Source organism: Camelus dromedarius, chromosome 7 (genome assembly GCF_036321535.1).
Source record: "Camelus dromedarius isolate mCamDro1 chromosome 7, mCamDro1.pat, whole genome shotgun sequence".
NCBI classification, from domain to species: Eukaryota; Metazoa; Chordata; class Mammalia; order Artiodactyla; family Camelidae; genus Camelus; species Camelus dromedarius.
The window spans coordinates 6,061,733-6,084,899 of NC_087442.1; the positions used below are offsets into that span (position 1 = coordinate 6,061,733).

General features: G+C 53.4%; 1 protein-coding gene across 1 annotated transcript; it reads right to left on the bottom strand.

Annotated features, from left to right (window-relative positions):
- Positions 1-1,985: 1,985 nt before the first annotated feature.
- On the bottom strand, positions 1,986-22,715 carry ZNF282 (zinc finger protein 282). The gene is made up of 8 exons (XM_031455571.2): positions 22,426-22,715; positions 18,705-19,124; positions 12,965-13,091; positions 12,312-12,431; positions 10,452-10,571; positions 8,838-8,951; positions 7,606-7,719; positions 1,986-2,851 (listed from the first exon to the last, which is right to left on the bottom strand). The coding sequence occupies exons 1-8, from the start codon at positions 22,588-22,590 to the stop codon at positions 2,040-2,042; spliced, it is 1,992 nt and encodes a 663-aa protein (XP_031311431.2). The 5' UTR covers positions 22,591-22,715; the 3' UTR covers positions 1,986-2,039.
- Between the last annotated feature and the right edge of the window lie 452 nt (positions 22,716-23,167).

The following is a 23,167-nucleotide window of genomic DNA, read 5'->3' on the forward strand; positions in this document are numbered from 1 at the left end:
CAGCTCCTTGAAGGTAAAATAGACTTGAGCTATATGCTCATATGTTTGAAACCCATCTCAACAGGGATTTCTTCCCATCTTTCATATGCTCAAAAGCCAAAAAAAAAAAAAAAACCCCACAAATACCAAACTTTGTTGGTCTTACTTCCCATGATTTAGGTTAAGAAAATATTGATTTTCTGCATGTGCTTTTGAAAAGCAGAATACTGCCACCTCCCAACCAAAATAATGGACTAGAGGGCCCCCTTCTGCTCTAACAAAACTCCATTGAGCTTGTTTATGTCTAATTTCTCATCTCATTTCCTTAAGATTTGCCTCCTCCAAAAAGCAGAAGAAAAAAATCCTGGTTCATTGGATTCCAGTTCATCAAGGGTTTACTGTATGAAGCCACGCTGGAGAGCCCTCCGGCCTTGTGAACATGCAGTCTGCAACCTGGACACCTTTTATTGAATGTCAAGATCCCCTTTGCATAGCAGAAAGGGGTCTGAGGAAAGCAGAGCGGCACAGATGGGGGAGGGGCGGAAGCAGAGCGCTCACAAACGTGCTCCCTGGCCGGGAGAAACGTGGAATCGATGGGAGAAGCGTAAGTCATTCTTGACACAAACAAGGTTCCTGGGGCATGCACCCGCCCCAGTCCCTGGCCATGCAAGACGCAGAAACGGAGACCGCGGCCCGTCAGGACCATAGAGCCGATGCACCGATACGGAGAGTCCTCTGGGTGCCTCCGGAGGCGACGCAGGATCTGGAGCAGAGTAGGGTCTGTGTCCATGTCCACGAGCATGGTTGGTTAACAGATAGCACCAGTTGGGAGGCTCAGGGCAGGAGAGAGACTGACGCTCTTCAGACGCTAGCACCCCCCGGCCCTCCGGGGAAGAGACCCACTTCTTCCGTGACTGCTCCTGCAGCTCGAGCCTCTCTCTCACCCCTTCGCCCTGGTAAACCAATCAATCATCAGGATGAGGTATGACCCAGGGCACCACCTGCCTCTGGAGGCCCAGGTCTATGCTGTGCAGTGGAAAAAGGCTGCTGCACCAGATTGAGGAATGGGGGCCGGGGAGTGGGGGTGGGGGGTTGCCAGGAGTATGCTCCTAGGAAGAGACTTCTGGAAGCACAACCCCGGGCATTTTGTCTTTAATCTGTTCCCCATTCCCGGTAGCTCCATGAGTTGGCTCCCTGTTGCTTCTGATTATTTTTAGAGGGTCAGGGGAAAGAGTGAGGAGAGAGACCAGGGGAGGTCAGGCCAGAGAGGTCTCTCAAATACCAGAGGTAGGCAGTGTGTGTGGTGGGGGACACTGCCCTGGGGTCAGGGGCCCTGGTCCCCGCCCTGCCACTCTCTTCTTGTGTGATCTTGGGGAAACCATCTCACCTGTGTCTCACTTTCCTCAGCTATCAAGTCAGGAAAATCCTATCCCACCTACCTCAGAGGAATAGGCTAAGGGCAAAAATAGATAACGGATAGAAAACGTGTTTTAAAAAAGTATAAAGCGCTATTCAAACGCGAGGCAGTGTTGTCATCACAGAGATGCCATCCCTTAGCACATCCCTCCCCTCACTGTCACACCTTTGCTTCCTTTTTTTAGGGTCTCTTAACCTTAGGACCTTATTTCTTTATCTCAGAAGGGTTCCAAGACACGCTGATGGCTTCCCTGGATCACAATCAGTGATCCCAGAGGCCAAATGGGCACGCTAGGTGATGAGGGGTGTGCCCACAGAGGGGTGCTCGCCTCCTCCCTGTCCTTCTGGCACCTTCCCTGCGGGAAGCCACTCAGCCGGCTCCTTGGTCCACCCTATGAGAAGAGCTGGGCTGTCCATCCCGGCCGGACAGGTCTAGGCGACCCCTGCCCGACACTAGGGGACCCTGTCTGGAGTGCAATTCCTGTTCCCGATTTCCAGCAGGTCGTGGGTAGAGGGAGGGAAGGAGCCTGAGAACCAAGGGCAGGATCGTTGGGTCCTCAGGACGTCCCCAGGCTCGCCCCCCCCCCCCCCCCCCGCTCCTGTGGCCGGGCCCTCCCCTCCCCCGGCCCAGCCCTGGCCCAGCCCTAGTCTCGCTCTGGCGGCGCCTGGAGGGGCCGCGGGGCGCCGAGGCTCGGGCCGCCGCTGTGCACGCGCAGGTGGTCCTTGAGTGACTCCTTGTAGCGGAAGCTCTTGCTGCACTCGCCGCACGTGTAGGGCCGCTCGCCCGTGTGGATGCGCTGGTGCTTGAGCAGGTTCTGCTTGCGGATGAAGCTCTTGCCGCAGAGCGCGCACTGGAAGGGCCGCTCGCCCGTGTGCAGCCGCTGATGGTTCTGCAGGTGTTCCTTGCGGCTGTAGGTCTTCTCGCACTCGGAGCACTTGTAGGGCCGCTCGCCGCGGTGCGTCATCTGGTGGCGGATGAGACCCGAGTGGCAGTTGAAGGTCTTCTCGCACTCGGTGCACTCGTACGGCCGCTCCTTGGTGTGGCTGCGGTGGTGGATGATGAGGCTCCTGAGCGCGCCGAAGCTCTTGCCGCATTCGGGGCAGGAGTAGGGCTTGCTGCGCGCGCCGTGCAGGAGGAGGCTCCGGCGGAGGCCGCCCGGGCAGCGGCTGCCGCCGCCCCCGCCGCCCCCCGGGCCCGCGCCCGCCGCACCCCCGCCACCACCGCCTGCGCCCCCGCCGCCGCCCTCGCCGCCCGGCTGCGCCCCGCCCGCGCCGCGCTCCCCGGCCAGTGCGGGGAAGCCGTCGTCCAGCAGCCCGCCCCCGCCCCCGCCCCCGCCGCGGCTCGGGGGGCCGCCCGCGCTCTCGGGGGCCGCCGGCAGTGGGGGCAGGCTCTGCGGAGCGGGCTGGGGCGGCGGTGGGGCCGGGGGTGGGTTCTTCACCATCAGCAGGCTGTCACCTGGGGAGGAGACACGAAGAAGTGACATGCTGACACTGCTCCGTCCGGGACCCACACCGTCCCTGCAAGGGGGCCCGGGTCCTTCACTATTTCCACGGTAGTTTCCTGCGAGTCGCAGGCTAGCTGGGCCTCAGTTTCTCTAAAGGATGCGGGGATTGAACAAGGCAAATGGTCACGTCCTGTATGGCTCTCAGGCTTCCTGACCTTCAGACCCGACCAAAGCTACCAGCTGGAGAGCACCAGAAGCCGGTGAAGCAGCTGGTGCCCAGTTAGGACAGGAAACATCCCCAGATGCTGGGCACTGGGTACCCTGCGGAAGTCTCCTTGGAAGGCAGAACTGCCTGCAAATAATGACTTAATTGTATTCTGATGTTCAATGCTAATTAATCTAAGGAGAATCTCTTGACTGGAGGGAAAGAAATTGCCAGAACCTTTCCCAGGTGAGAAGCCTATCTAAAGGCCTACAGGAATAGAACGCAGGGAGCTGGGACCATCACCACCCTCCAGTTTGCAGTTGTGTTTCCACTAAGCGGGTGGCCTTTAGTCTGGTACAGCAGCGGGGTCAGCTGGGTTTGTTGAATCCCACCCTGGTGCCTGACCCCATCTGGAATCCCACCACATGTAACTGGCTCTCCATACCCTCGTGTAGTAGCGCCTGCCCAGCCAGCCTCCCCAGGAAGCACCTACTTGCTCTTGCAATGATGCCCTTTCGTTGCACCCCTGAGTATCCCCAGTCCACAGTTTCCCATTGCCTTGAGGGTCAGAGAGGCACAAGGTCCAAGCTCTGAGCATCAGAGCTGCGATCTTAGGCCCACGACTCAGATTTCTGATGGAGGAACTACTGGGTTTGCTGACTATATTTAGGGGTTATCTTTCTTCCTTCACCCTCCATCACCTCCCCCATCCCCAGTTCAGTCTTTCTCCCTGGAGGAGTCCCTCCCCCACTTGGGGGGGCAGCCCATGGAAGCCCATAGCAAAGAAGCGAAGCTGTGCTCTGTCCCCCACCTCTTGTCACAACCCTTCTCTCCTCTGCCTGGGACCTGTCTGTTTCCTGGAGGCCACTTCTCAGGCCACATATGCCACCCAACCCTTCATGCTGGCCAGTGCATGACCTAAGCCTGTGCTCCTTATGTGACACCCCTAAACAGGCTGGGCCCACCCACCTCTATCCCAGTCGACATTGACCAGGCAGAGAATCATCTACAGAGGACACTGGCCAGGGGTAGAGACCAAAGTAACTCGCCTGGCCTCAATTCAGGATGTCATGCCTTCAATCGTGTGTGATCAGCCATGGCCTCTGTCGCAGCTGCACTGTGGGCCTTGCTTTGCCCTCTCCCCGACCTGCTCTTCTCAGTCCTTTATAGGTGTTATTCCCTAGAGGACCCCCAAGGAAACCACGTGCATGTGCACCTCCATCTGGGGGTCTGTTTCCCAAGAAATCGAACCCCAGTCATAATCCTACTCTGACAATTCAAACACAATGTGAGTGCCTGTCCACTTTAGTCACCGTCCTGTCCTGCTCCCTCCTGCCCCTCACCTTTGTTCTCCCCTCCTGACCCAGCTTAGCTCCCGTGGTCCCTCTACCTCTCTCTCCTCTGTTGGGATTACCTGGGGGACCCCCATGCAGTAATTGCATTCAAGCAGCTGAAGATTGCTGGAGAAAATCACTTATCTCAAAAGCCTAGCACCTGAGCTCACGGCCCAGCACGTCCCACTTTTCCACTCTCCGTGGGGATTACGTCACATCTCCTCCTCCAGCCTCTAACATGAGGACTTTCTCTCCGGAACTCACTGGCAAGTAATTGACTCAGATACATGCACATGACCTTGTTCTGGCCGATGAGATGTGTTTGCCAGGAGGCTTCTGGGAAAGCTTCCTTACTCCTTAGAGAGAGTGCAGGAAAAAGATGGCCTTTCCTTTCCCTCTGGCTCTGGAGGCGATGCCTGGAACAGCTGAGGCCACATGCTCCATCCACACCAAGAATGGCAGAGCAGAGTTAAGAACCTAGATCCTTGGCAATATAGCTGCATCCTTGAATCAACCAACGCTGAAACTGAACTATCTCTTAGTTACGTAAGAGAATAAATGCCTTTATTCTTTAAGGCAGGGTTCTAGAGCAGCGAGAGCATCCTACCAGACGCAACGGTGCAGCATCAGCCAACTTAAAAAGAACACTCCTTTGACCCATGTGCTCCCCCCTCTCCAGCTGCTGTCTCACTCACTTCTCTGCTCCTTTTCATAGCAGAATTCTTTAAGAGTTAGCTATACTTGTTTTTACTACTTATTCACCTCCATTCTCTTTCAGACTATTACAATCAGGCATGTGTCCCAGCATGCCCCGAAACAACTTTGGTCAAGGTCACCAACAACCTACAAACTGCCAAATTCAATGAGCCTCTTCCTGGACCTGCATACTCAACCCTTCCTCACACTGAACATGGTTAAGCCCTGCTCTCCCTTGAAGGACTCTTCTCCTAGCCTCTCTGATGCCATGTTCTTCTGGGTTTGAGTCTGAGTGTTGAGTCATTGGCCCCCGGGTAAGTGGTCTGGCTTGAGGCTCTCCACTTTCTCCAGAAGCACCTGGTAACCACTAAACTCCCTACATCTACTTTCTGCTTCAGTGGAGCCTCACGCATATTACCTTTGAGTAAATAGATTTTTTTCCTGTCTTACACTGTCAGAGATCAGAGAGTAAAACACACTCATTAATATGTAAATCCAGGAATCCTTTTTCTAAAAATGTAATGTCCACTTAGGCTGAAATCTGACTTTGAGTCAAACAGGACACCGGTCTTTCTCGTACATCGCAAGACCAGAGAAGGCAGCTGGCAGGAACAGGTGTCATATATTTCTGCATTTTACTCTCTACCCCACTCCCTTCCCTTTTCTAAGCCCTCTCCAGAAGACTGCCAGGTGATGCCATGTCTTATCAAAAGTCCAGCTGGTTGTCCTTGGCAGCCACAACACTAGGTGGTTTTAAACCTCAAGGAAATCGCAGGTGAGATACTAATTTCACATTCTAACATTAATGAGTGGAAGGCAGGCTCACTTTGGGAGAAAGACAAGTGGCTTTAGTAATTGGGTGGGCAGGAGAAGCATTTCCAGCTACTCCTATCTCTCAAATTCTGGGCATTTCTTCCCAAAGGCAAAGTTTCTAAGGCCTCCCAGAGACAAAACAACATGAGGCAAACTGTTCTGACTCATTGGCTCAGCATATCCAAACTAAAGAAGTAAAGTCATTTTCAAAACCTTGCAATTTCTGCACAGGCTTTCCACAATCTGTTTTCACAACCACACGGGTCCCAGAAAAGGCTCCTCGAAGCCCATACACCCTCAGCCACTTTGGAGAAATCAGAGGGTAGCACTGAGGGACAAAGGTTTGGGCAGGGTTTCCTGGCACAATAGTTGATGAACTGGTACCCCTGCCTTTGGGGCCAGGGCTAGAAGTGCAGAGAAACAAGTAGAATCAACTGCTATGACTTTTTCCGGTCCTCACAGGCAGCCCCGGGATTTCTGTGTTGCATCCCACACCACCAGCAGGTTAGAAAGAGGACAGTTTAAATTCTATTTTAGACAAGGGCATACACTGTTCCTCTGCCGTTCCCTGCCCACTGCGCCAGCCCTAGCCTGCTCTTCCAGACTGAACTAAGTTTGTCCCACAGGGAGTGAGATCTGTTCACCCGAGTTTAAAATGTCCTTTCAGATTCAGAAATAACCTATGTCCTCAGCTCTTACATAGGTTTCAAGCTCTTAGAGGGTGTCAGGAGTATGAACAAGGAACACATGATTAGCTGTCCCTTCACCACTCCAATCACCCAGAAGACACTGCAGTAGCTGATTCAATGGTACCATTTCTGCCACGGAACATAGTCTGATGCTAAGTGCCATATGTCCACGAACACAGACCCAAGGTCATTGGCCAATAAGTGGGGCTTCAAAAAAAGACCCGAGAGTCCCAAGTCAGGTGCGATGTTTGGACTCATACTTGTTGGGAGACAGAAATCCCCTCTTCCTATTTGAGCTTTAGGATCTTCCCAGTTTCTCTGGGATGTCAGCTCGGGGCTGCCTCGGGTACCCTGGCTGGTGTTTTCTAGTATGTAAGCCCCCTGCCGCCATCAACTCCTGTTCAGCCTCACTGGCTCAGCTCTCTCCCAGCCACCTCTACATTCCCTGTTGCTATGGGTTGAATTCTATCCTCCATCAAAACATATGTTGAAATCTGGACCCCCAGTACTTCAGAATGTGACCTTAGTTGGAAATAGGCTCTTTGCTGATGTCACTTAACTAAATGTACTGGAGTAGGGGAGGCCCCGGACTGGTGTCAGTGAAATGACACCAGCTGAAGACGCAGACACACAGACCGTGTGGAGACAGAAGACTGGGGTGATGCATCCACAGGCCAAGAAACACCAAAGACTGCCAGCAAACACCAGAAGCTAGGGAGGGGAGAGACAGTGTTCCCCTACAGCTTTCAGAGGGAGCGTGGCCGTGCCAACCCTTTGATTTCAAACTTCAGTCCTTCAGAACTATGGGAGAATAAACTTCTGTTGTTACAAGCCGGTTTGTGGTATTTTGTTAAGACAGCACTAGGAAACTCACACACCTGCTATCCTCCAGAAGGAAGGGTGACAGTGCTTTGGGACAGGCCTTTGAAAGGCTGCACGACAGAACGTCGCCCTGTAAGGGGCAGGCTGGGTGAGCAACCATCCCTCTGGACAAAACACCCAGGGGTCCTGCTGGGCGCACCACTCACCGGGGCCAGAATCTAACCCGAGCTCTCCTTCCATGGAGTCACGTGGGCCCCACGGGTACGGCTGCTCCTCCTGCTTGATCCACGACAAAATGTCATGTGCGGAGATCAGAGACTCTGTTTATGAAAAGAAGGCAGTCTTAGATCCTGTTCGTTTCCACCGAGCTTCCCACCAAGGTTCAAAAACCGTCACGTGCAGAGGCTGCTGCTCTGCTCAGAGAGCATGTGGCCGCTTTGGTACCTGTGTTTCATTTCTTACCAGCCGCCCCGCCTTCTCAACAGCTCTCTAAATGTGATCTCAGGGGTGCTCAATGCATTCGACGTGGGCAAGGGGCTGTCTTTCAAAGTCTGTGTGGCAGCAGAGCCAGGGTCAGAACCCAGGTCTCCGGGGTGGAAGCCTGGTCTCTGATGGCACACAGGACCGAGGAAGGAGGGGTAGGGTTTAAAGACCAGCAACCGGGGAAGCAGTGAACAAAGGTCATTTATAAGAACTGTCCTAGACCCTTTCAGCCTCCCCACTGTAAACTTGTAGAGTTGACAAACTACAAGGAATCCTACATTTTACATCTGCTTCTCTTCCTGGTATAGGGGGGTGGGATCAGACTTTGGGGTCATAACTACCAAACAACATGACACTGGCCTTCTCCAGCTCTGCAAGCATACGTGAACAAACACACACACACACACACACACACGCAAACCATCTGCGTGGAGGAGTTTTCCTATTGTTCTTTTAGGCTTCCCTTTACACCCGGACCCTCCCCAGAAGTTTCCTGGGAGACATATAACTGGTATTCACTCATGGAAAATTCCAGAACATGTAAATTTCTTTCTTTCTGTTGCAGAAATATACACAACTTTTAAAAGGCTTTTTGGTTATATTTCAGGAATCAGTGAAGTAATTTTAGTATTGGTTACATCAACAAGGTAATTTATCAATTTAATGATTCCTTTGGAAAAACCCTCCCCATGTTCCTAAGAGTTATATGCCAAAATGTGGACAAAGGAACATGCTGTATTTTATCCCCTGAGCCTTTCATTGGCTTTTGACCAAAAGTGACTTGATCAGATTGATTTCCCAGCAGCTACAAAAGTCATCCTCAATATGCCTTCTGGGAGGGAGGGCATGCCTCAGTGGTAGCGCACATGCTTAGTGTGCACGAGGTCCTGGGTTCAGTTCCCAGTACCTCCATTAAATAAAATTTTTTCTAAAATGCATTCTGGCAGCTGCTCACCTGAGTTGGGGTCCGTTGGAATATCCCTCTCCGCCAAATCCTGCTGATCCCACACGCACGGGTGCTCCTCCTGTTTGATCCGGGACAGGAGGTCCTGGGCTGAAGCTGGTGAGTCTGCTTGTGGGAACAAAGCAGAGGTGTCAGGGGACACAAAGACGCCTCCAAGATTGTGCTTTAAGTCTCTGACGTCATGCAATTATTTCTTTTCCCTAAAAGTCAGGACTAATTCTTCCAGGTAATTACAGCTTTGAGTCAGTTGGGCCCCAGCTCATGGAGCTTTTGCTGCCAGTAAGCAATGCTACAGGGAAGTGACAGAGCAGTGACTTTAGAAGAGCTGTTCTGTCTTTCAGGAACTTAGCCCCTTCGAGCGGGGTTCGTGTGCGAGGCCTGAGCACCTTGTGGAAGGTGTTCCTCATGTGGGGTTTTCCAGGAAAGCGACGCCTTCCAGGAGCCTTTCACCTTCACCATTTTAATGGGATTTTTCTAAGTTTATCCTACATTTTCTTTCCTCTGCAGAGTCTATTAAACCTCATTTACCCTTTAGCGCCTCCTTATCTCTAAAGGTCCCTCTGAAGACGGTAATACCATGATGCTTTCGAGGACGGTGCCAGATGAACTGGGAACCAGCTTTCCTCTGCTCAGAGGCTATTGTCACTTACCCAGGAGCATGAGGCTCTGACTAAGGGGGATGAGGTTTGCGGAGCTCTAACCTGGGGACAAGTAAAGAGCTGCAGTACGTTAACATCTCTTGTGATGGCGCATTTTAGGTGTCCACTCACCAAGGCCACGGGACCCAGACATGGGACCAAACGTTATTTTCGATGTTTCCGTATTTTGTTTTTTTGTGGGGTTTTTTTTTTGGTTTTGTATTTTTGAGGAGTTTAACATTTAAATCAGTAGACTTTGGGTAAAGCAGATTATCTTCCATAATGGGGGTGGGCCTCATCCCACCAGCTGATGGCCTTAACAGAAGACTGACATCCCCTGAGGAAGAGGGAGCTCTGCCGGCAGACTGCCCTGGGTCCCCACCCTGCCGGTTCCCCACAGACTCCTGACCCACCAATCTCCACCATCACAGAAGCCAATTCCTTAAATCCAACCAATCAACCTCTCCTTACACAGGTGTGCACACATGCACCCTGTTGATTCTTCGGAGAACTCTGACTGATACGTCTCTTCTGTAACAGGGTTCTCAAGCAGGGGGCCAGCTGGAATGCCACGTAAGAGGAAGCACCCAGACCACCCATGGGACTGCAGCGGGCGGGGCCAGGCCCACAGGCAGCCCCCCCCCCAACGTGCTCGTTTAAAACAACTGGAGCTCTTTGCAGTGGGGAGCATAGTCCCCAAGCCATGGAGCCTGCAAAGTGCCTCACACTCAGTACTTCTGAAGATGCTGCTTCTCAAGGGGAGAAAGGAACAGTTAAAAATGGATATCATGAAAAAGAGAAAATAGAACAGCTCAGCCCTGGCAAACCGTCCAGGGCATGTGCCAGGTCTGCGCCCCGAGGGAGACCCTGTCCCTCCACCCGCTTTCAGCTCGGGCCCCGGCCACGGCAGGCCACGCTGGGCGCCCACAGCGCACGCAAGCCCTCCCCTCCCCGCCGGCTCACGCACCAGAAATGGACTCTGTGGGGATGGCTCTCTCCTCCAGGCCCCGCTGGCCCCGGACGCACAGGGCCTCCTCCCGCTTCACCTGCGAGGATGCGTCCTGCGTGGACACCAGGGGCTCTGCGCCTGGGGACAGAGAATCATGTCATTCAGAGCCTTTTTCTGAATGATCGTCACCTGGACGTTCTCGGGGTCAGGAGCACGCAGACAGCACTCGCCAGGGAAGAGCACAGGGGTCTTGGGTTCCTGTGGGCCACTCCGGGGAACCCCAAGAAGCAGGATGTCCTGGAGTAGAGAGGCAACCCATGTTTAGCACAAAGGGGTAAGACAAGCCACAAAATGAAGTCTGACAGGGCCGGGAGAGGTCTGGAAACAGCCCACCACGGGTGGGTGCTGATCAGGACAGGCCGTCGGTCTAGCTCTGTGTGGCAGAACATTCGTCCCTGCTCTATACCCGAGAAGGAAAGAGTGGGCCAGACACAGACACATTCGTGCTCACAGATACACACACACCTGCACACACGATTAGCAGGGAGTTAGACTGAGCAAAGAGAAGCAACCCAGCCCCACTCCTGGGTGGATAACGTGCAGCACCCTCATGCATGAAAGACAGTAACACATCCTCCTGGTAGACCCCGGGACGTGCCCGACGGGGCACTGTCCTCTTAGGAGGGTCTGTGGTGTGATGAACAATACAGCCCTGGCAGGAGACAACTCAGGCAGCAGGAGAGACTACATGAGGAATCAGAAGACATGGATCCTGGTTTCAACTCTGCCCCAAGCCCAGCACGAGTCGCTTGACCTCTCTGGCTCTCAGTCTGCTCGGTCCATCCACAGAATGGGCATAGTGGTCCCTGTTCTGTCTCGCACAGAGATGGCCGATAACTCAGTTGAGGTCACATTGCTTTAACTGTGAGAGGTTAGCACAGCTGCTGGCCTCAAACACTTGTGGTGCTTGAAGACGAGGAGGGAGCCATGTAGACGAAATGTCCAGAACAGGCAAATCCATATGGGCTGGGGGTCATGGAGAACGGGAGCGACTGCTGCTGGGTGTGGGGTTTCCTATGATGAAAATGTTCTGGAATTAGATAGTGAGGATGGTTGCACACCTTTGAGAACCACCGAATGATACACTTCAAAAGAGTGGATTTACAGCATGTGAATTGTATCTCAGTAAAGAAAACAGATTGGGAAAGAGGGGGCTGCCTTCGAACGACCTCCTCAGGGAGGTTTCAGTGAACGTGCTCTCCACTTGAAGAGGAGGAAGGGGAGAGGGCACCAGCGGGTGAAGGCTCAAGTGAAAAGGCAGCGACTGTAGTGCAAGTACCAGGTTTCACCTGGTCTGACGGTGCTCAGGAGAGCTGGGGCCCCGAGAGGAGACCTCGAAGGCAGAGCTGGGACTAGAACCCCGGCACCTTCCATTACCAGGTGGTTCCATTACCAGGAACTGGATTTCCTCGGAACGTAAGATTCTTCTCAGATGAGGAGAAAGCCTTGAAGGGTAAGTCTGCCTGTGAGAGGGTGTCTGTGAGAATGGGGTGAGGGTGCTGGAGATGGCAGCCAAGCAAGAAGCAAGAGGCCACACAAACCACGCATTCACACATCCATGCGGATGCCCACCTGCCTGGGCCAGGGCTGCTCTTACTTACGTCTAGGGTCCCTCATCACAGGCTCCCGTCGGGCCTGGGAGGCTGCAAGGCCATCCCTTCCTCTTTTCTCCAGCTTACCTTGGCGTCTCCAGCTGCATGGCTCTAACCCAAAAGTCAAATGTGCACCCTGCACTTTCTGGCCCTGACCCTCTGCAGGGGTGGCGGGGCCTCTCTCCTGCCCCGCCCTGGCCCTGGGGCTCCCTGCCGCTGCCATCACCTGTGTCTGGATCCATCAGGACTTCTCTCTCCTCTGGGTCCCTCTGCTCCCACACGCAAGGCTCTTCCCGGGGCTCAGCCTGGGATGGAGCATCTGGCTTGGGCACCGGACCCTCTGCGTCTGGAATGAGGTGGAAGGGAAGGAAGGACTGAGTGAAGCCCATCAGTGAGTCCCAGTCAGGGGGGATGCAAAGCCCTCCCTTTCCCCAACTCCCCCGCCCACCCAAGGGCCCCTCTAGGTAGTGGCCGTTATGTGAGTGCCACATCATGTCTTACGAGGAACTGAAAACAAGTCAATATTCTCCAGCTTCTGGTGTAGAAATAGCTGGTCCCTGAAAGCCAACAGTGGACGGACTGTGGCGTACCTGAGGCTGCTGGGATGCAGGGTGTAGCAGGTACAAATGATGCCATCTGACTTTATTCCAAAGCGGTAGCTGCACAGTGTTCGATCCTATAGTGGTAAGCCCTGTTTCTGGGCTTTACTTTTTATCCTGTTATAAATCATTCTAACTTGCTAGCATTACAAGCAAATCATTTCTTGCATTTCCATGAGGTATCAACATGAAACACCTTGCCCAGGGGTTGCAATGTGGGTTGAGAAGCATTTCACTCCCCTCTCCCGAGACGCTCACCGGGGAGGGAAGGCGCCCTTACCCAGGGACATCAGGGTTTTGTAGTTCTCCTTAACAAGGTTGTTGTAAAGCTCCTTCTGCCATTCGTCCAGGTTCTTCCACTCGTCCTCAGAGAAGTAAACAGCGATGTCGACAAAAGTCACTGGAACCTGGGGCAAGAGGAGCTTTAATCTGGCACCTCCTGTATGCTCCTCCCCACCGGCTCCCCATCAGGAGCCCCGGGGCCAGTCCACCCAAGCCTGGCCTTGGCTCTCCGTGGCTCCCCACCTCCATGTCCCCGCCCGGCCCATTCCAGTGGAGCTAGGCCACTCGATCCCTGACCTTCATGTGCTTTCACTAACAATGATGGTCACCACTACCTTTTTAAAATTAAACATTTAACCACATCCTTTGTAATTTCACTTTTAGGGAAACTTAGTACCTGAAGGTAAAGTTTCTGGCGTTCAAGGTGACAGAGATGCGGCAGGTGGAATGGGTGGGTCTCAGTGAGCCAAGTACAATAAAACCCTGTTATAAAACCTGTATTTCCGGTCAAGCCACCCCTACGTACACAGTTACATTCTCGTCCCTAAAACTCGCACGTGCTAAGGCTCCGGAATCTTGATCTGCTTTGTTCACTGCCAGATCCCAAGCACCTAGAAGTACAGTCTGGAGTCAATAAATAGTTGCTGAATGTGTTGAACAGTCGTTGCCGACACCAGGAAGTTCCCGCTGCAGGCTGAGTCACCCATCCTCTAATGTCGGTCACCAGTTACTCAGGGCGCTCTAATCTGCTCTCCAAAGCTGTTATTTCAGTTTGACAAGGATGCTGGTCTGTACTCATTTCAGTCACTCATGGGCACAGCCTCATCTTGGACAGAATCGTGAAATCGAAGGTTTCACTTCCACAACTTTAATAACTGAACTTCCCTTTTCCCCACGCTGCTCCACCGCCCCCACTTCCACATCCCGACTGAACCAGCCTTTCCCTCACTCTGACATCCAATGCTCAGCTTTCCCCACGGTCCTAATCCTGGTCCAACCGCCCTTCTACCCGCACACCTGGCACCTTGGTGCGACTTAGAAAAGGTGGCCCGCTCGGTGTCAGGCCCACTGGTGGCCTGCCTGGAGAGTGGGCAGCGCGGGGACACAGATGACAAGTGCCAGCAGCACCTCCAGTGCTTGTAACATTAAATGCATCCGGGCAGGTGCCCTGTCACACCTGCGCACCGCGTACGGACTGACAGCTTACCGCTCATCTGTAGAAACACAGCTAGAACTTCTGATTTCCTGGACCTACCACCAGACTTGGGCAAGTCCACAACCTGGGCAAACTGACACAGACCACTTTCTTCATTTCAACTCCCCACTGCTGGATAAAAGTCACAAAATTCCGCTGCTGACACCCGCCATACGCTCCTGCATCTTGCCTCAAGGAAGCTTCTTGGTGATCTGGTTGACATCTCACTGTGCTCCCTGGGAGGCTTTTTTCAAACTCTCCCCTCTCCCTCACCCTCACCAGGCCTTCCCCCACCTTCTCCGGCCTCCCCTTGCTGGCAGGGCCTTCTTCCTGCCGAGCCAAACCCCCTGCCTGGGCCTTCACCTCTCCTCCTCCAGCCTGGGACACTCAACCCAGACCACCTTCTCTCTTTGACACCGTGAGTCTCTCCACCAGCTCTCCCTTCAGGGACCCTGACCCGAGAGGAGACCTACTCAACTCTGCTCCCTCGAGCGACTTGACTCTCCTCCTTCACTGAAACATCCCAAGAACAGGCTCTGTGTTTTCTTCTTCACAATCCACGCAGCCTACCCCCAATCTGTCTGTGACCCCCGCTCTCTGGACCCACACCCTGGAAGGTCATCGGTGGCTCCCTGCTGTTAACCCTCACCCTTTCGGACCTCTTGGAAAGGTCAGACCACCTTCCTGGAATTTTCTCCTGTGGTTTCCACAACCGTGCTGCCTCCTGCCTGGCCGGCTCGCGCATCCTCCACTGTTCTCGCTCCTTCCGCCGAGACCAAGGCTCTGCCCTCACCTTTCCCTTGGCAATTTCATTCTCTTCACAACCTCAGTGGTCACCTCTTCGCTGATGACACTTTCCTTGCTCCCTTCTAAGTTCACATTTCAACAGCCTTCTAAGTGGCTTCATTTACTCACCTTTTAAGTACCTCAAACTAAAGGTCTCCCAAACCAGGTTTATCCCTTCCAACACACCAGCTCCTCCGCTTCCCATTACCATTTCTGCAGAGGGTCAGAACTCCAGAATGACACTCTCGCAGGCGGAAACAGATATCCTTTGTAAAGACCTCACTGTGCTGGGACACAGCAGGGGCCTGAGACACGCCCCAAGACTGCCGAGAGCCTGCTGCCGAGCTGGACAGAAAGACTACCCGTGAATTGTCCATGAGCAACTTACTGATTACTAGGACCCAAGAGGCACAGAGGAGCTGAGAGATGAGCCTTTCTTGAATCTGGTGAAGAGAATGCATCTAGCAAGCCCAAGAGCCCACGATGAATTGAAACCCTTGCCAGCAACATTAATTCACATTCTCATGAAGCTTTGTGGTTGTGGAGGTTTTAAAACGTGTCCACAAATTCTTTGACAGTCCCTTCAAAAAATATAGCCTATGCTGTACACCTGAAACTAACATTGTAAATCGACTACACTTGAATAAAAAATAAAAATTTTTTTAAATTAAAATTAATTAATTAGTTTAAAAAATAGAACCTAATTCCCCTCCCCTTGAATGTGGGCAGGATTTAGTGACTCGCTCTTAACAAATAAATAAAGGACTGATGGGGTACAACTTCGGAGACTAGGTAGTAAAAGGCACTGCATCTTCCACCCCGGTCTGTCTTTCCTGGATCACTCACCCTGGGGGAAGCCAGCTGCCCTGTTGTGATGATGAACAAGCACCCTCACTGTCCAAACTGTGAGGAACTAACTAAGGCTTCCTCCCAACACAGGTGAGTGAGCATATTGGAAGCCAATCCTCCAGCCTTGGTCAAGCCTTCAAATGACTGAAGCCCCAGTCAACAGCTTGACTACAATTTCATGAGACTCTAAGCCAGAACCAGTCAGCTAAGCCACTCCTGAATTCCTAACCCACAGAAACTGCAAGGTGATGATTATTTTTTTTAGGCTGCTAAGTTTTGGGACACAGCAATAGGTAACGAATACAATGAGCAACACAGTGTTGTCCCATCAACAAAATCAGTTAATCCTCACAACCCCACGAAGCAAACACATTATCATCTTCATTTTACAGATGGGAACACTGAAACTCAGAGGGGGCCAGCTGGGAACTTACTTACTAGATTATTTATTTATACTTCACTTCTTTCAAAAGAGGAATTGAGGAGGCTCAGGGACAACACAAAATGTACTTGATGTGTAGTAAGAAAACCAGCACACGGCAAAGCCAAGATTCAAACCCAAGCCTTCTGACTCCGGACCCCATAACCATTCTATTATTCCATGGGGGCACGTGTCAACTCAGGACCCCTAACACCTGGTTCAGTGCGCAGAACGCACAATAGTGCCACGTAAGGACATGGCCCTGAGTTAAAATGCAAGGCACAGATGAGAGACAAGGGCAATGTGAGAGGAGACGCTGCCTGTGCAGCAGAAGCAGTATATGACAAAACTGTACTGAAAACGGGTCCCTGTGGGCTGCAGGGGCAGAGGGTGTCTTAGGGAGGAACCAAGCCACTGTCAGAACTAGGCTCTGTGCGGCCTCAACAGGTCACCATCAAGCACCTCCTCCGGCAATGGCACTGGGTTGGCTGCCAGATACAAAAACAAGGAAGACCCAGTCCCCTACGTGGCAGTGTGAGCTCTCCAGCTGGAGAGTCACTAGCAAACATTTTTTGCTAGAAGCCTGGTATGGTTATCAGCACAGAGACACTGGGCAGAGGAAAACCAACCAAGAGACAAAAAAAAAAGTCAGCATGCAAGATGCCTGACGGCATCAGTGCTTTAGAGAAAATGAGAGCAGGGACAGAGGAGAGGGTGTGCTGGGGCTGGGGGCTTGAAGGGCACGTTGATCCGGTGACAACGGAGCAGACCCGTTGGGAGCAACCCCTGGTGGTGAGCTGGCAGAAAGGCATGGGTAGGAGGGGGTGCAACAGAGATGAGGTTGGAAGGGTGGGAATGGAGGGAGGGGCTGTGGATGAAATGGGGGCTTTTACGCTGAATAAGATGGGAAGCTATTTGAGGATTTGAGGCAGAGGTGTAATATGACTTTTTTATATTTTTAAAGGACCACTCTGGCTGAGAACAGACTGTATGGGGTAGGGGGCAAAGGAGACCAGGGAGGAGGCCACGGCAATAATGAGACAAGAGGCGATGGCAGACCAAGCTGGGTATGGTGGAGGCAGGTGGAGTGGTTGGGCTGTGGACACACTTTGAAGAAAAATCAGATGGCATTTATTAAGGTAGTGGAGGTCAGGTGAGAAAGGGAGCAGGCAAGGATGACCCCAACACTTGTGGCTTGAGCAGCTGGAAGGATGCTCGTCAGTGGAGATGAGGATGACTTGGGGTAGAAGAGGTTTCAGGCAGAAATCGACAGTTCAGTTTGGTTGGGTTCAATCTAAGATATTTACTGACACCCTGATGGAAAAGCTGAATTAATAGGCAGGACTGCAAATCTCGAGCTCAAGCGGAAGTCTGGGAAGGATAGAGAGCGAGGGAGGGAAAAACGGCGTTCGGGAGTGGACAGCACACAGACGGCACCCTGAGCCCGGATGAGATCACAAGAGAGAGAGTGAGTGCAGATAAACAACGAGCAGAAGGTGAGGACTGAGCCCCGGAATCGTTGGGAAAGGAGGTGAGGGCAGCGAAGGAGCTGAGGAGGAGCAGCCAGTGAGGTAGGGAAAGAACCAAGGCTGGGGGAGGGTGGGTCCTGGAAGGCAAGCGAACAGGCACTGTATGGTCTCTTGCATGAAAGCAGCAGACAGGGCCAGGAAGATGAAGACTGGGACTTCAATACCACGGCTTTAGTGACCCTTGCCTTTAATACCATGGATGTCATCAGAGCTCTGGCATGACCAGCTGGATGGAGGGGGTGTGGCAAGAGCCTCATCCACAGGGGTTCTAGGGAGAATAATTCAATTACCAATTCACCGGAATACTGAGAAGAGAGGAACATGTTAAATGAGACCATGGAGGACACAGCAGCAGAATCCAGGCAGTGAGAAATTCCACAGGACAGATGGCCTAGCTTCTTCCCAGATAAACTACAAGGAAAAATGAGAGATGGAGGAGGAACTCATAGATTAAAAAAAAGACTTAAGAGACATAGCAATCACAGTGTGCAGACCTATTTAAGTTCTGATTCAGGCAAACAAATGGAAAAAAGTACATAACATTTTTGGAAGAGCTGAAAATTTGAACATTGACTGGACATTTGAGTGGGCTGAGGTTTTGCTGTGGTGGTGATAACATGGAGATTATTACTTTAAAGGAGAGAGTCTTCACCTTTCAGAGCCACAGACTGAAACATTTACAACGCAAATGAGTGCTGTCTGAGATGGGCTTCAGAATAAAACGGGAGGGGGATGTGGGTAGGGCGTTAGATGAAACAAGATTGTCCAAGAGCTGATAACTGCCAGCCTCACTGTGGTAGAACATTCCAGACGAGGTTGTTAAAGTGGAGACAGGCTTTGAGAAGTTAGACAACACGGAGCCAAAGATGTTTGTGAGGTCTGACAAAATGAAATACAGAGTTTTTTTCACCTTTGCTGGTCCCCACCACCATCCCTGCCCCTGGGGACCTCCACTTACCTTAGGGACCTCCCCCTTGCTGCCCGGGGGCAGCCGCAGGACCCAGAAGTTCCTGTTCCGCAGCAGGTTCTCCATGTTCTCCAGCCGCCTCTGCAGCAGCCCGTACTCCTGCAGCAGGGTGCCCAGCACGGCCCACTTGCCCTCCATGTGGTTCCCGAACTCCACGGCCGTCTTCTCGCAGTCGGCCAGCTTCTTCTCAGCCGTCCCAGTCCGTCCCTCCAGATTTAGCAGCTGGCTGGCCTGGGCATCCACCTTCCTCTCCACGGCCTGGATGGCTGCCACCACGGTCCAGAGAGAGATCTCGGCTGTGGGCAGCTGGGGCTCTCTCATCATGCGGTCAGGGAAGACGGGTGCCCTATCTGGGAAGGGTGGGAACTGGAAAGGCATGGGTCGCCTGGCATCCATGTCCCATTCTTGAGCCTGTGCGCAAAGGGAGAAAGTGACAGCTGAGATGAGACCCTGTGTGAGGAGGGAGGGGGCCTGAGAGCAGGGACAACTAATCAAATGCCACGGACTCCTGTTCTCCTGCCAAGCCCTGTCCCCCAGGCTACGGCATTCAGCATTTGGCGTTCATCAGGGTCCCCAGCAACAACTTGAACAGCCGCCCAGCCAACCTTCCCACTTCCTGCCAGCAGGAGTCAGGCCGGTCACTAGCTTCCTTACTATCCCCCTTAACCCTCGACAGGTCAAGGCTGTGGGCCTGGGGCCTAAAATGTGACAAGCCACTTTCTTTGCCTAGAACAGCTGCTTTCTTCAGGGACTAGACTTAATGATAAACTCTTGAGATTTGCCCAGTGTTTTCTGTTTCAAAGTAAAAATGTTCCTATCAGTCATCTGCCCCTAATCTTCTCAGCAATCTCTAAGCAGGTTAGGGCAAGAATGTCTATCTCTGCCTTAAAGATGATGAAATAGAGGCACAGGGAAGGGGCTGGTCATTCTATGGCGCCTCAGTGGACCGCCAGCTGGAGCAGTTCTAGGTGCTGCAGGTAACGAGTTCAAGGAGCTGCTGCAGCCACCCTTCCAGCAGGGCTGCACCCAAGGGAGATGCCGGGGGCCTGAGTGAGCAAACACACGAACAGCCTTTTCTCCTTATGCAACTGTGGGTTCATATTTTCCAAAATACAAATGGGTTTGCCAAAAAATGTCATTCACTGAGGAAGGGAGGAGGTGGCATCCTTAAGAGGAAGAGAAGACCCTCCTCAGCTCCCTCCTGCTTCCCAGGGGGAGGGGTATCCTCTGGTACCTCCCAGCTCTGGGTCCTCACCCTGGAAGGTGAGGCCCCATGGGTGCAAGTTAGGAGCTGAGCCATAGGACCAAGAGAGGGTGGTCACAGTGCACTGGTGACCTGGGGACTGGCCCCATACCATACCAGCACCCAGGGCTTACTGGATGACAGTAGGGTTGATAATGGCCTCTCCTTGCCAGGAGGAGATGTCATTTTCTATTCTGATGGTTGCTGCTGAAGAGGCCCTCAGGCTGGCTGAGGTGGAGATCTGTTACTTACAGGTGAACTGGGCAGGTTGGGACAAGCAGGTTAACTGCAACTTCTAACTCAGAACAGCTGTGACAGCCACAGAGGAACATCACACAGCTTCTGGGCAATCACTCTTGACACGGAAGGTGGGGCAGCAGGGCCTGGGCCTGGGACTCTGCTCCGTTAGAGGCAGCAGCATCTCCAGCAAAGCCACAAGCTTGGACTCGTTCAGGAGTCACAGCAGCCAGGCCCTCAGAAGGGGGCAAGGACTTACGGTGGATGTTCACAAAATCACCGAGCCCAGTTTAATATTCACAGGTGTTGGGGAAGAAAATGTTTCCTCTACCCTTCTAGGTTCTTCAGCAAAGTTGAGTAACATGTATACATGGGAGAGACCCAGAAAAACAGAGTTACTCGCCAAAATAGCCCAAGCCACTATCTTAAATACCATCTTCAGCTAAAGACAAAAGATGATGTTTGGGGTGGGGGGAGTCAGTTATGGGAGGTTACCAGGAAAAGGACAGTACACAGGGTAAGGGCATTATGCAGATAATAAGGCACTGCCTTCTCCACTGATAAAGAGCTTTTAGATTGAGTCATGCTCCTCTTCCTGGTACAGCGATGGAGATGTCCCTTCTACAAGGGGTAACTCCTACTGGGTTTTCAGAGCTTCTCCTGTACCCGCAGTTTCTTTAAAATAACCATCTTAAAATAACCCTTATGCCAAAGAGACATATTTTGGGGTGCCAAATTCTGCTCCCCTATGCAGGTTTGGAGATCTAAAGCTGCCAAATGATCAAACACAACACAGCAGCTCCTGGCAGAACTGTCAGAACCCGCCTGGCTGAGATGCAGGCCAGGGACAGAGGGGGCCTCTGTGGGGTCCTGCCCGGGGTCAGCTCCCACACTCTCTTCTGGGCAAAGCTCTCCAGGTCTCTCTCAGCATCACACCCTTGTGTCTTACACACAGGTCTGGAATACTGGCTCCTGAACTGCACACTGCGATCCTGATGCACCTTTAAGAAATGATCAGTGCCTACTCTCAACCCCAGAGACGCTGATTTAACTGGTTTGGGACCAGGTTTGGGTGTCAGGAATCTTGAAAGCTGCTCAGGTGATTCTAATGTGCAGCCAAGTTTGTCCACTGCTGGAAAGAAGGTAGAGCCACCTCTCAATGGCCCCTTCCCTCCACCACACCCAGTGCAAGGGAAATACGAATCACTCGAATTGTGAAGGAAAAGCTGGGCTGGGCTAACAAGATGACTCACAAGTCTAAGAATGTGAAAGAAAAGCCGGGCTGGGCTAACAAGAAAAGCCGGGCTGGGCTAACAAGATAACTCACAAATCTAAGTATCGGAATACTGATCTGAGTTCTGCTGGACTAACTCGTAAATCTAAGTTAATTAGTGTTGGTTTGCTGATTCCCTGTTTATATTTTTTGTTTCTTGTTTTTGTTTTTTTGCTAGGCAGCTGGATTTTCAAAGAGATATATGTGGCTTTGGAATGTTGGTTTGCTGCCTCCCTGCCTCCACTTTTGTGATAATGATGCTGCTAAAGCTGTTCCATGCCTATAGGCCGAATACCCCAAGCTTGTACTTAACCCTGTAAAACCTCATGCGCACGTCTTGGAGGTGCTCAGAGCTTCGGAGCAGAAGCCCCTCTGAGCCCGCCGGTGTAATACATCTGAGTACTCCAACTGTCCGAGTGGTTCTTGTTTCTTGGCTGGCCTGTCGTTTCCATAACAGGATCACTCGTTATACTTGGTGAGGGAGGGCAATACAACATTTAAAAAATCTTGTCGCCTAAGTGGCTGCAGTGTAACCTGACGAGGGATCCTGCGCGCCCACGTCCCCGGCAGTGGCACAAGTGCGGCCGGCAAAGCCCTGGGCTGCCCCGCGCGCGGGCGAGCCCGGGCCGAGGTCGCGGACGCGGTCGCGGCTCCGCCGAGGCCCAGGGACCGCACGTTCCGGGCCCCCAGCCCCGCGGGGCCTCCCCGGCCGCCGGCTCTGGGCCCGGCCGGGCACGCGGCCTCGGGGGCCTGCCGCTCCGGGGCCGCGGGAGGAGCCTGCGAGGACGCCGGGCCGGGCCTGCCGCGCGCGCCCGCCGGCGCCCCGGCCCACCCGGCCTCCGCTTCCGCCCCGCACGGCCCGGGTCCCCCGGCGCCGACCGCCGCCCCGCGCCCGCGGCCCCGAGCCCCGCCCCCACGGCCAGGCGGGCGGCCATGGCGCCGGGCGGGGGTGAACCCACCTGCATAGGCGGCATTCCCTCGGCCATTTCCCCGCGCAGCGCCGGCTCCTGGTGGCAGACCTCCTCCGGGGGCAGCGCCTGCGCCCAGCTCCAGCTCCCGCTGTCCAGCCCCAGGCCCTGGATGCCCAGCTGCTGAGGCTGCGGCCGTGTTGACACAAACTGCATCCTGGGAGTGCTGTTCCCCGCTCGGGCCGGCCAGGGAGAAGAAGAACGTTTTCCAGGCGCCTTCCCCCTCGCCGGGGCCGGACAGCTCCATCTACAGCCCGTAGGAGCAAACAGTCCCCTTCGGCGGCGCTCCCCGCCCCTCCGCAGCCAGCGCGCCAGCCAATAGCCTCCGAGCTCCTGCCGCCTGCGGGGACCGGCGGGGCCACTCCGGTGCCGGGGGCCACCGCCGCCCCCGGAGTGGCCCTGTGCGGCTCTGCTCGTTAGAGCCCCTCAGTCTGGGATGGCCTGCCCTAAAGTCCCAAACAATGCAGGGTCCTGAGCCTTGGCCTGGATTTCTGTTATTTTGGCTAATATATGTTGCGCATCCCAAAGGACCTGACCCTTCTGAAAAATTGGCGATTGTCTCCAGACCCTTTGTTCTGGCCTTTCCTCTCCCCTCACTCCTTTGCAGGCTTCACCTCCCCACTCTCCCTCTTCCTAGTCCAAGTTTACCTAGACCAACCCAGGCCTTTGCATTGGTCTGGATGACAGAGAAGTGACCTGAGCCGTGTCAGAAGAGTCAAACACTTTCTCCCAG

Coding starts and splice junctions, on each gene's coding strand:
- ZNF282 (XM_031455571.2), bottom strand. CDS start 22,590: ATGCAGTTTGTGTCAACACGGCCGCAGCCTCAGCAGCTGGGCATCCAG. Junction 10,572..12,311: donor CCTGATGGATCCAGACACAG/GTGATGGCAGCG, acceptor CTCTGTCCCCAG/GCGCAGAGCCCCTGGTGTCC. Junction 2,852..7,605: donor CGGGTTAGATTCTGGCCCCG/GTGAGTGGTGCG, acceptor TCTCCTCCCCAG/GTGACAGCCTGCTGATGGTG.